This window comes from Carcharodon carcharias, chromosome 7 (assembly GCF_017639515.1).
Source record: "Carcharodon carcharias isolate sCarCar2 chromosome 7, sCarCar2.pri, whole genome shotgun sequence".
Lineage (NCBI taxonomy): Eukaryota > Metazoa > Chordata > Chondrichthyes > Lamniformes > Lamnidae > Carcharodon > Carcharodon carcharias.
Window position 1 is genome coordinate 107,803,565 of NC_054473.1, and position 13,000 is coordinate 107,816,564.

Below are 13,000 nucleotides of genomic sequence, written 5' to 3' on the forward strand. Positions count from 1 at the left end.
GGGATGGACAATAAATGGCAACATTGCCAGCGAAGCCCCAGACCCCAGAATGAATTAAAATAGACTGCAGGGTGCAGTATCACAGGAGTCAGTGCAAGATTGGGGTGGGGAATTATCACAGGGCTTGGGTTAGTATCTATAACAGTTTTTTTTAAAAAAACCAACAGAAAAGAATTGAGTAGAGAAACACCAGAAATTGTGCTTTCAGCACCACAGGCAAAGGGAAAATTAAACGATGCGAAGTAACTAAATCTGGAGAAAATAAAAGTGTGAGTAAAACATTAGAGCAAAAAGGACAGGTTAGGGAGTGTGGCATTTATTATAGAAATGCATGGAGTATAGGGAACAATTGAATTAATTACAGTCCCAAATTCAACTTGAACATATGACATGATAGCCATTACTGTACATGGCTAAAAGACAGTCAGTCAGGAGATATAAATATGCCTGGTTATAATGTCTACAGGAAAGATATGGGAAAGGGGAACGATTAGTGATGAAATAGTAAGAGGATATAACGAGAGGCAAGTAGGCAGCAGAGACTTCATGGGAAATAGACAAGGATTTAAGACTGAGTAGGAGCCCCATGATCAACATCAGCCTTAATGCTATCTTCCTCTCTTGCCCTATCCTGTCCCTTCAATTTACCACATCTTCCCTCACATGATCTCTCACCCCACTATTTAGTTTAAAGCCCTCTCTACTGCCCTAGTTATAAGACTCTCCAGAACACTAGTACCAGCATGGTTCAGATGAAGACCATCCCAAAGGTATAGCTCCCACTTTCCCAAGTACTGGTGCCAGTGCCCCACAAATCAAAACCCATTTCTCCCTCACCAATCTTTCAGTGACACATTTAACTCTCTAATCTTATTTACCTTACCCTAATTTGCTCATGGCTTAGGTAAAAATACAGAGATATTATCTTGGAGGTTCTACTTTTTAAATATTGCCCTGAGCTGCTCATACTCCCTATGCAGAACTTCTTTTCTAGGCCTATCTATGTCATTCCTACGTGGAATGCACCAACTGGATCCTCCCCCTCAAGTTCCTCTCTAGCCCCGAGTAGATGTCCTGAGCTCTGGCACTAGGCAGACTGCCTTCTGGATTCTCACTCTTGGCTACTTAGAAGTGATCTATGCCCCTGACTATTCTGTCCCCTACTACCACAACATTCTTATTTATCCCCCCTACTTGAGAGGCTTCCTGGGCCACGGTCAGTTTGGTCATCCATCCTGCAGTTCCCCCCTCTCATCCATACAGGCTGCAAGAGCCTTGAACCTGTTGGACAATTGCAAAGTCTGAGGCTACCTTCTCAATACCCACACCTGTCCCACTCGCAGTCACACTCTCCTGTCCCTGACAATGGACCAAATCAGACAACCCTAGCCTGAGGGGTTCCGGATCAAAGCGTCCAGGTAAGTTTCCTCCTTTCTGATGCATCGCAGTGTTTCTCGCTCGACCTCCGGCTCAATGACTCGGAGCCAAAGCTCTTCGAGCCACAAGACACTTACTGCAGGTGTGGCTGTCATGGATCATAATGGTGTCATGAGTCCCACATACTGCAGCTGCAACACATCACCCACCCTGCCATCCTTATTGTATTTAATTAAGTAATTAATTATTTTCTTAAAGTTTTTAATTAATGCCTCTAATCTTGTTTGTGCTTATATACTTATTATTTCAATTTATGTTCGACTCACCCTGATTTAAATTTCTTAGTTTAGATCAGATAAATAAGAAATACTCACTCACCAATCACTAACCTGCTCCCTGTGATGTCACGCTTTGAATTTTTTTTTGAATCTGTTTTTGAATGTGAGCCTGAATCAACAGACTGGTTCCAGCCTTGCTCCATTCTCTCCTCCCAAACCTCACCATTTTCTGGCCCCATTGTTTCCTCAGAAATCTCGCCATTTTATGGCACCTGATGTCTCCCCCACCTTTTAGTTTAAAGCCCTACACTCAGCCCTAGTTGCATGATTCACCAGAATACTTGTCCCAGCCTAGTTTAAGTGGAGCCAATTCCACCAAAACAGCTCCCTCTTTCCCCAATACTGATGCCAATGACCCTCCGGGGTTCACCACCTTGATATGGTGGCGAGGCTCGTGTGCCCTTGAGTGATGCGGTGAGGAGCTCCTTGTTCCTGGCAGGGCCGTCCGTGGCAGCAAGGGTGGGGGAGGAGGTGCCAGACAAAGGGCTGTCCAAAAACTTCTCAATGGCAGAGCAGGCGAAGGAAGACTGTGCATCTCACTGGCTGCAAAAGGCAGAAGGCAGCCGCAGCAGAAAAGTGGTCCCAGTCATCATGGCTCGACACATCACAGAATCTGACCACCAATCTGTCAAAATTGTGTGGACAATTATGACGCCCCAAGTCCCCACATTAAACAAAGTCACAAGCAGGCTTCTACCAGGGTCTATTTGCCAAGATCACTGGTGATGGAGAATTGGTGACAGGGACAGGGCTGTAAACCTGGGAGACCCTAGTCAAGAATCTGCACACAGGTGGAAGATGGATGAAGGTCATTGGTCACCTGTGTTGGGACAGAGATGTCTTTGGGCAGCAGCATCTGTAACAGAGAGGACCTCTTCAGGATACCTTCTTCTCACCTCAAACGGGGAAGGGGCTGGAAAAGGTGCCTTAAAAATAGACTGACCCACTTTCTCCTGGCTGGGGAACACCATCCTGCAGGATCACCATTTTTGTGGTCAAAAAAAAAGAAAACTTCAAATTTTGCAACACAGAATTTTAGGGCACTCATGGGTAATCTCAAGAGTCTGAAAGATTCTAAATTGACATCGCTGCCCTCAGTGTGACCCGCCTTCCTGGGGAAGGGCAGCTGAAGAAACAAGCAAGGGACATACCTTCTACTGCAGAGCAAAGGCTGACAATGACCCTTGTATCCGTGGAGTTAGTTTTGCCATCCAGAATAGGATTTGGATGCACTGCCAGGAGTTGTATAAATGAAAGCCTCATGATGTTTCAGCCGTAATCAACATGCCATCCTCGAATCGAAGGACAGCTGACGGCGATGTCAGTTCCCCATGAATCAAAATCCATTCTTCACACATCATTCTTTGAGCCACGTGTTTAATTTTCTAATCTGCTTGACCCTATGCCAATTGGCACATTGACCAGTTTTAACAAACCAGAAATTACTACCTTTGAGGTTCTGCATTTTAATTTGGACTTTAACTCCTCAAACTCTCTCAGCAGAATATCATTCCCAGTTCTATGTATATTGTTGTTTCCTACAGGGACTATGGCAACAGGATCCTCCTCCTCCAGCTGCAAAGAGATGGCCCAAACCCTGGCATTGGGCAAGCAACCTTGGGACCTCCCATTCACAGCTACTGAGAACAGTATCTATCCCCTGACTATACTGTCCCCTTCCACTATCACGTTCTTTTTCACTCCCCTGACTTAAATGGCTTATTATACTATGGTGCCATTGTCAGTTTGCCCAGTCACTCTGCAGTCCTTGTTCTCATTCATGGAGGCAGCAAGCACTTCAGACCTGTTGGTAATGGTCAAGGACTGAAGCTCCACCATCAACACATGCTGGATTTCCCATACCTACCTGGCTCGCAGTCACACTCTCCTGGCACTGACCATTCATCCCATGTATTGCAGTTATGGCACTCCACCTGGCGGCTATGTCCGTCTAACCCTATTTACTTACTGGGTCAATAGCTAGTTACAATGAGTTAAATATCAAGTTACAGTCCCCTAGTTTGGAGACAAAAGGGGAACACTAACCAACCACTGGAGGTAAAGCAAAAAGGATAAAAAGCAGCACCCCTTCCCCACCTACTCAGAATTCTCACTTGCACAAAATTGCCGACCTTAACTTTAGTATTCCCTGGAATCTAGAAGGTTGAGGGATGACTTAATAAAGTTTTCAGGATATTCAGCATAAATAAAAAGAAACATTTCTTGTTGCGGAGTCAAGTACTGGGGAGCGATCTGAAGATGGAGTCAGATCTTTCAGGAGTGAAACTAGGAAACATTTCTACTCACCAAGAGTGGTAGAAGTTGGGAACTCTCTTCCATACTGTTGCTGGATCAATTCTTAAAACTTTAAATTCTTGGGGGACACAGAGGCTGAGAAAGGAACTTCATAAATAAATGCAAGTCTTTCTTTCTCAGATTAGCCTAAGTGCAGTAATCACTCTGCTTCATTCAGTGACCTGTGATCAGTGTGTCTTGTCTTATGTTACACTTTTGTTGCTATTGTCACTGTAGGTGCAGAAGACTTGTGCTCCAGAACTTGCTGCACCCCTAACCAAGCTGTTCCGGTATAGTTACAACACTGGCATCTTCCCGGCTATGTGGAAAATAGCCCAGGTGTGGCCTGTACACATAAAGCAGGGCAAACCTAACCCAGCCAATAACCACCCCATCAGTCTACTCTCCATCATCAGTAAAGTGATGGAAGGGGTCATCAATAGTGCTATCAAGTGGCTCTTGCTTAGCAATAACCTGCTTACTGACGCCAGGCCCACTCAGCTGCTGACCTCATTACAGCCTTGGATCAAACATGGACAAAAAAAGCTGAACTCCCAAGGTGAAGTGAGACATCAAGGCCGCATTTGAGTGTGGCATCCAGAAACCTTAACAAAACTGGAGTCAATGGGAATCAGGGGGAAAGTTCTCCACTGGTTGGAGTCATACCTAGCACAAAAGAAGATGGCTGTGGTTGTTGGAGGTCAGTCATCTCAGTTCCGGGACATCTCTGTAGGAGTTCCTCAGGGTAGTGCTGCTTCATCAACGACCTTCCTTCCATCATAAGGTGAGAAGTGGGGATGTTCGCTGATGATTGCACAATGTTCAGCACCATTCATGACTCCTCAGATACTGAAGCAGTCCATGACCAAATGCAGCAAGGCCTGGACAATATCTAGGCTTGGGCTGACAAGTGACAAGTAACACTCACATCACACAAGTGTCAGGCAATGACCACCTCCAACAAGAGAGAATCTAACCGTCACCCCTTGACATTCAATAGCATTACAATCACTAAATTCCTCACCATCAACATCCTGGGGGTTACCACTGACCAGAAACTGAACTGGACTAGCCATATAAATGCTGTGGCTACCAGAGTAGTTCAAAGGCTAGGAATCCTGTGATGAGTAACTCATCTCCTGACTCCCCAAAGCCTGTCCACCATCTAGTCGGGTGTGGATGTCACTTGCCTGGATGACTGCAGCCCCAACATTACTCAAAAAGCTCGACACCATCCAGGACAAAGCCCACTTAATTGGCACCCCATCCACAAACATTCACTCCCTCCACCACTGATGCACAATAGCAGCAGTGTGTACCATCTACAAGATACACTGCAGGAATTCACCAAGACTCCTTAGACAGCCCTTCCAAACCTACGACAGCTACAATACAGAAGGACAAGGGCAGCAGATACATGGGAACACCATCACCTGGAAGTTCCCCTCCAAGCCACTCACCAGCCTGACTTGGAAATATATTGCTGTTCCTTCACTGTCACTGGGTCAAAATCCGGGAACTCCATCCCAAACAGCACTGTGGGTGTACCTACACCACATGGACTGCAGTGGTTCAAGGAGGCAGCTCACCACCACCTTTAGGGGCAACTAGGGATGTGCAATAAATGTTGATCCAGCCAGTGAAGCCCACAATCCCGTGAATGAATAAAAAAGATTCCACAATTACACACATGGTTCTACATTAGGTCTAAGGGAAAAGCAACATAAAGAAGGAGTTACCTTGACAGTCAGGAAGGTAAGGTTCCCATACTGCTCGTAGAACCCTGCGATCTGTTTATTGTAAATCCATGGTTGGTAGTCCAAGGTTTTCTGGTGGTGAAACAGTCAGTTAGTCAGTTAATTAATTATTCATTGGGAATGACACACCCGTAGCTCAGCTCTTACTGAAGTTCAAAGCCTCCACACAGGCTGGAGATTATATTTCCCACATTAATGAGCTGCAAGATACATTGTTATCCCAGTGTCTCGGAATCTGCCCAGCAGTGTGATAGGGGCAGTTCAACAGATTGTTAGAGAAATGCTATTGGCCTTTCATATAGATAGGACATTGGAGTGTTGACTCATGTCAGGGCCAGGCACTCAGTATCTGGGACCACAACAAGTTCCCATCTGCAAGGTACAAACAGATTTAACTAGAATGTTGACCACACTCTCCCCACCCTCCACCCGAAGTTGCTGATCCTTGCTTCAGTTCAGTCGTACGGACCTAGCATCTTTCCAAAGACCATCATCCTTCATTTGATGAATATGTCAACACCATCGAGGAGAAATAAACTCATCCACCACTTTAAACATTCACTCCCTCCACCATAGGCACAAAGCAGCAGTAGTGTGTACCTTCTACAAGATGCACTGCAGCAACTCACCAAGGCTCCTTCGACAGCACCTTCCAAATCTACGACCTCTACCACCTAGAAGGTCAAGAGCAGCAGATGCATGGGAACACCACCACCTGCAAGATCCTTTCCAAGCCACACATCATTCTAACTTGGAACCATATCACCGTTCCTTCACTGTCGCTGGGTCAAAATCCTGGAACTCCCTCCCTAACAGCACTGTGGGTGTACCTACACCGCATGGACTGCAGCGGTTCAAGGCACAGCTCACCACCACCTTCTCAAAGGCAATTAGGGATGGACAATAAAAGCTGGCCTAGCCAGTGACACCCACTTCCTGTGAATGAATTAGAAACCGAAATCTTCAGCAGACTTTTCATCATTGATCCCAGCCTCACCCCACATCCACCCACACACTTTCCAGCAGGGGTCAGTGATCAGCAGCAGGGAAACTCCCACCTATCTGCCCCTTCCTGAACTACGAACATCTCCACTGCCTCTATACTTGTGGCTGGATCAGCTGCCCAACTGAGCACAAAATGTGACAGTAATAATATTACAACTTGGAAAGTTTACAGGGTAACGGAGCTTTGAAAATCAAAACATGCGGTATATCTCAGCTCCAGTCCGAGTATCAAGAGCTATCCTACGTACCTGCTGATTCAGTGACTGCACAAACCATTTATCACCCAGGAAGTTACAGGCCATGTCAGTGTCACCATTGTAGACCAGCACACGGAGACCCTTGCTGAGCAGCTGCAGGTAGAAGTCTTGCATGGTGCTGTAGATACGTTGGTAGTTTTCACCAACCACTTCACTGCAAGTGGAGGAAATGGTTTAGCTTAGGTTAGAATAAGTACATGAAAACAGTTCTAAAGTTTAGAAGGGTGAGGGTGATCTGTCAAGGTGTTTAAAAATTTTAAGAAGTATTTGATAGGGCAGATTTCTATTAAGCAATGGGATTAAACCAAGGCATCCGATTGAAGGGGTGCTTTGAACACGTAATATTGTTGGTTTGCCCACATGGTCTCTTACCTGCAGAGTTCCCAGGACTGGACATTTTCTGGGATGTGTAGGGCCTTTCTCACATCTGCACGATTTAGCCATGTCCTCTGAGCTGTACCATTGATACATGGAGGATCTAGGTTACTGGAATCTTCTGTGTTCTGGTGAGAGAGTGAGAGAGACTTACAGCAGCACAAATGTACCATGATAAACTATCCACACATGGCAAAAACAAATAAACCCAGATTAACACAAAGATAGGTAAGGTCATTTATAAAACATATTGATACTCCAGATAATGAGGAAATATTCTATACTGAGAGCAGGATATGGAAGGAGAATGGACCTCTGGGATTCTTAGATTTGGAGTTAACAGGAAAGGCTTGGGCTCTTTGGTGTATATAGTGAGAATAAATAGAGGGAGTTTGATCCATTGGGATTCTATACAGTGGGAGCGAATGAGATGTGGTTGGTCCTTTGGGATTCTAAACAGAAAGAAAATAGATGGTTTGTACCTCCACTACTTCAAACTGGTAAAAATGAAAGAGGTTCTTGAGGTCTCTGAGGAAGCGCAAGTTTCCCTGTATTCCCCCAGCACAGTCCATGTACAGCGAGTATACGTTGAGTCCACTATCGTAGATGATTGTGAAGACTTCTTTCAGCTGTAAAGAAAATCATTTGTTTACTGTCTGTTTTCTCAGGCTACCCAAATACCCATCACTTTGTCACCTTTATACCACATCTGTCTTTCTCTTTAACTGGGAACATATATCTGGGCTAAGGATTATACCTCCAAGTAACTGACGGTCACATACTTAAATCTATGAAGACGGCAGAATAAGTTGATAAGACAAGTTGATAATGTTAAAAAATATTATGGGACCCTGAGCTTTATAAACAGAGGCAGAAAGTTCAAAGGCAAGAAAGTTGTGCTAAGTGAGACATTAAATGGAGACCAGTCAACTGTCTCATGTGGACGGAACATATCCTATAGTACTATTTGAAGCAGAGCAGATGATTTATCTCCGGTGTCTTGGCCAATATTTATCCCTCAATCAGCATCATTAAGAACAGGTCATCTGGTCAGTCACATTGCTGTCTCTGGGATTGTATAGAAACTGACAGCCACATCTCCTACATCATAACAGTGACTTCAATTCAAAAGTACTTCACTGGCTGTTAGCACTTTGAGAGGTACTGTTGTCATGAAAGGCGCTATATCATTGCAAGTGTTTCTTAATTCATACATTTAGAATTCACTGGTTAGGCCTCAACTGGAATATGGTGTCAAATTGTGGGCACCACACTTCAGGGAGGTTTAGCAGAATGGTAACACGGATGAGGGAGTCCAGTTATGTGGAGAGAGATCGGAGAAGCTGGGGTTGTTTTCTTTGAAGCAGAGAAGGCCAGGGGGAGATTTAATAGTGGTCTTCAAAATTCTGATAGGTATTGGTCAGCGTAGAGAGAAATTGTTCCATTGGCAGGATGATTGGAACCAGTGTACATAGATTTAAGGTAATGGGCGAAAGAACTGAGGGTAGATGAGATACTTTAACTTTTGTTATGTAAGAAAAGTTATGATCTTAAACGCACTAACAGATTCAATAGTAACCTTCAAAAGGAAATTGGATAAATAATTGAAGGGGAAAAATCTGCCAAGCTGTGGAGAAACGGCAAGACAGGGAACTAATTGGAAAGCTCTCTCAAAGAGCAAAAAGGAGTGCTGCAGAAACCAAATATTCCCTGGTTTGGAGTGCACAAGTAACGACCTCTCAACACCTCCGCGGGCAGTTTCCCCTTTCCAAATGTCTTTCTTTACTGTCCAGTACCTCACCTTGATTGGGACAGTCCATACATAACATATTTCAGAAGGAATGCCGAAAGGCAAGTGAAATTGCACCCAAGCTCGATTCTGACCCGATCAAACACCCAGAGGAAGAAACCTCCACCAGCCTGGAGACCAGCCAACTCCTCTAAGGCCAGGCATGTTTCCGAAATTGACCAGTTCAAAATTGGATGCCTGATCTGATGGGAGTCAGTTTCAGCTGGGTGAGTTGAGTTACAATTGTCCCTCTCTAGGAAATGGAGAAGTGTCAGTCATTCGAGGTTCAGTGGGTAGCACTTTCACCTCAGAGTCAGAAAGTTGTGGCTTCCAAGTCCCGGTTCACAGACTTGAGGACATAATCCTGGCTGTCACTCCAGTGCAGTACTGAGGGAGTGCTACAATGTTGGAGGTGCCATCTTTCAGGAGGGCCATTAAAGGCACGGTCTGCCTTCTCAGTTGGGTGTAACAGATCCCACGGCACAATTCAAAAAGCAGGGGAATTCTCCCAGTGTCCTAAGCAATCCTTTTTCCCTTTAATCAGCATCACTAAAACAGATGAACTGGTGGTTATCACGCGCTGTTTGTGGGATGTTGCTGTGCTTAAATTGGCTGCCTCATTTACAACTGTAGCTAGACTTCATAAAGTACCTCGTTGGCTGTAAAGGGATATCCTGAGGCTGTGAAAGGTGCTATATAAATGCAAGTCTTTCTTTCATATATCCACAGCGTGCAGAATCACACAGCGAGCAAGCAAGCTGGAGAAGGTAATTGAACAAGGAGAACCTACTGAGTCTTTGCAGTTATTGTCGCTGTTGTTGAAGAAGTTGCAGGATCCGTCTTTGCAGCAGTATCTATTCAGTTGGCTCCACAATCTTAAGGAATTAGGAAGAAAAAAAGATAGATGATGTCTGACTGTACCTTTGTGTGCTCAGACATTTCCTCCCCTTCCCATCCCAGCCCTCAGTCTCCTCGCTTCAAGCCCAGTCTGCAGCTACTATATGGTGATAACGGAAGCCAGGCTCCACAAAAGGGCAGGACTGGGTACTGAATATTCTTGGACACAAGGTGCTTAGGAAAGGTAGTGAGGGAAAGAAAAAAAAGGGGGGAAAAATGTAGGGCAAACAAAACCAGACCTCCCACAATGATGAGAATAAGATGAAGCGGAAAAAGAAAGGTATCAGGTTGATGATACAAGTGAGAATCAGGCTGAATATAGAAAGCTCAGATGGGAAGTGAAAAGGAAAATAAGAGAGGCAAAGAGAATCTGAGAAGAGCCTGGCAGCTAACACAAGAGGGAATCCAAAAGTCTTCTATAGGCATATAAATAGTAGACAAGAAGATACTACCAGTCATAGTGAAAGAGGAGGTAGCTGAAAATTGATAGAGATATTAGAAAGGCTGATTGTACTTGGCTGATAAGTCAGGAAGTCTAGATGGGATGCATCCTTGTTTACTGAAAGAATTAAAGGTGGAAATTGGGAAGGCACTGGCTATAATTTTCCAATCCGCCTTAGATACAGGGACGTTGATGGAGATCTGGAGAATTGCAAATGTTACACCCTTTATTTTGAACAGAGGTGTGAGAATAAGGGAGCAATTGCAAGTTAGTCAGTTTAACCTCAGTTGTGGGAAGGCTTTCAGAAATTATAGTTCTGAACAAAATTAACGCTCACTTGGACAAATGTAGATTAAGGAAAGCCAGCATGGATTTGTTAATGAAAAATTAGGTTTAACAAACTTGATTGACCTTTTAACAAAGTAACAAAGGGTTGATGAGGATAATGCGGTTGATGTGGCATACATAAATTGCCAAAAAATGTTTGATGAAGTGCCTCATAACAGGCTTACCAGTAAAGTTGAATCTCAGAATCATAGTATGGTTACACCACGGGAGGCCATTCAGCCCATCATGTTTGTGCCAGCTCTCTGAAGGATAAATTCACTTAGTGCTACTCCCCCACTTTCTGCCACAGCCCCGCACATTCTTCCTTTTCAGATAATAATCCAATTCCCTCTTCAATGCCTCAATTGACCGTCACCACACTCTTGGGCAATGCATTCCTGCTCTTAACCACTTGCTGTTTAAATGTTTCTCATGTCACCATTGCTCCTTTTGCCGAATACCTTAAATCTGTCTCCTCTGGTTCTTGATCCTTCCAGTGATGGGAGCAGCTTCTCCCTATTTACCTGTCCAGACCCCTCTTGATTTTGAATACCTTTGTCAAATCGCCCCTCAACCTTCTCTTGTCCAAGGAGAACAGTCCCAACTTCTCCAATCGGTCTACATAACTGAAGTCCCTCATCTCTGGAACCATTCTCATGAATCTTTCCTGCACCCTCTCTAAAGCCTTCACATCCTCCCTAAAGTGCGGTGCCCAAAAGTGGACACAATATGCCAGTTGAGGCTGAACTAGTGTTTTATACAGGTTCAACATAACTTCCTTGCTTTTGTACTCTATGTCCCTATTGATAAAGCCCTGGATGCTGTATGCTTTATTAACCACATTCTCAAATCTGCCCTGCCATGTTCAATGATTTATGCACGTATATCCCCAGGTCCCTCTGCTCCTGCAACCCCTTTAGAGTTGAACCCTTTATTTTATACTCCCTCTTAACATCCTTCCTACCAAAATGAATCACTTCACACTTCTCTGCATTACATTACACCTACCATTGTCGGCCCATTCCATCAACCTGCCTATGTCCTTTTGAAGTTCTACACTATCCTTCTCACAGTTTACAATGCTTCCAAGTATTATATCATTCAAAAATTTTGAAATGGTGCCCTATGCACCAGGGTCTAGGTCATTAATATAAATCAGGAAGAACAGGGGTCCTCAAACCAACCTCTGGGGAACTCTACTATAAACCTTCCTCGAGGCTGAAAAATGTTCCTTTCTTGTTGGACTGGAAACATACTGGTGTAGAAAATTCTCCTGAACACACTTCATGAACTCTTGCCCCCTCATAACCCAGCCTATATTTGGATCATTAAAAGTCCCCCATTATAACTACACTATAATTCTTGCACTTCTCTGTAATTTTCTTAACAATTTGTTTCTCTACATCTTTCCCAAAGCCCAGGAATAAAAGGGACAGTGGCAGCATGGATATCAAGTTGGCTGAATGATAGGAAACAGTAGTGGAGAACGATTATTTTTCAGACTGGAGGAAGGTGTGTAGTGGGGTTCCTTAGAGGTCACTAGAACTAGAGTTTCTCAATCTATATTGCCCACTGAACAATTTTGAATAGTCAGCAGATTGGCAGTGACTAATCCACTGAACATGTTGCAGACTCCTGGATGTGGCGCTGCTCAGAATGGCAGCCTTGCTGCTTCAACGGGAACAGGTCATCCCACATTGAACAGGGCTGCCAACCTGGTCTGTGCAATGTTTCAGGGCGGGTGAGGATGCTGCCCCTTTTAGACCGATCTCACGCTGTGATTTAGAACACCCGGTTTGGAGGTTCGAATCCAATACCCACGTGTCGCCGAAGAGCCCATGGTAATATCCAAAATAGACGAGTGACTGGTCATTGAAATACGTGCTGCTCAGTCCATTCCCGACGGCATATCCCTAGAACACAGAATGTAACATCACCACAAGCTGGACTCCTGCACCCCCCCCCCCACCCGGAAGACGGTGACTCCAGGATATACGAGCGCTGGCATTCCACTACCGCTTTGTCCAATGGGGCCAGTCCTCACTTGTAGGATCCTGGAGCCAATTGCTTGCTCCACCCACACCTGACACCAGGGATTGGCTGTGGGATTTGATAGTACCTTAAAACACCGAAGGACTGTA

General features: G+C 44.7%; 1 protein-coding gene across 1 annotated transcript in view; it reads right to left on the reverse strand.

Annotated features, from left to right (window-relative positions):
- si:ch211-122f10.4 (cathepsin A-like) overlaps positions 1-13,000 on the reverse strand; it is a 54,847-nt gene that overhangs the window by 2,884 nt on the left and 38,963 nt on the right. Inside the window, exons 5-10 of the mRNA XM_041191802.1 lie at positions 12,681-12,772; positions 9,984-10,068; positions 7,887-8,033; positions 7,402-7,532; positions 7,021-7,183; positions 5,750-5,839 (exon numbers count right to left, since the gene is read on the reverse strand). Of these exons, the coding sequence (XP_041047736.1) occupies positions 5,750-5,839; positions 7,021-7,183; positions 7,402-7,532; positions 7,887-8,033; positions 9,984-10,068; positions 12,681-12,772 (708 nt within the window). The remainder of the gene's footprint in view (positions 1-5,749; positions 5,840-7,020; positions 7,184-7,401; positions 7,533-7,886; positions 8,034-9,983; positions 10,069-12,680; positions 12,773-13,000) is intronic.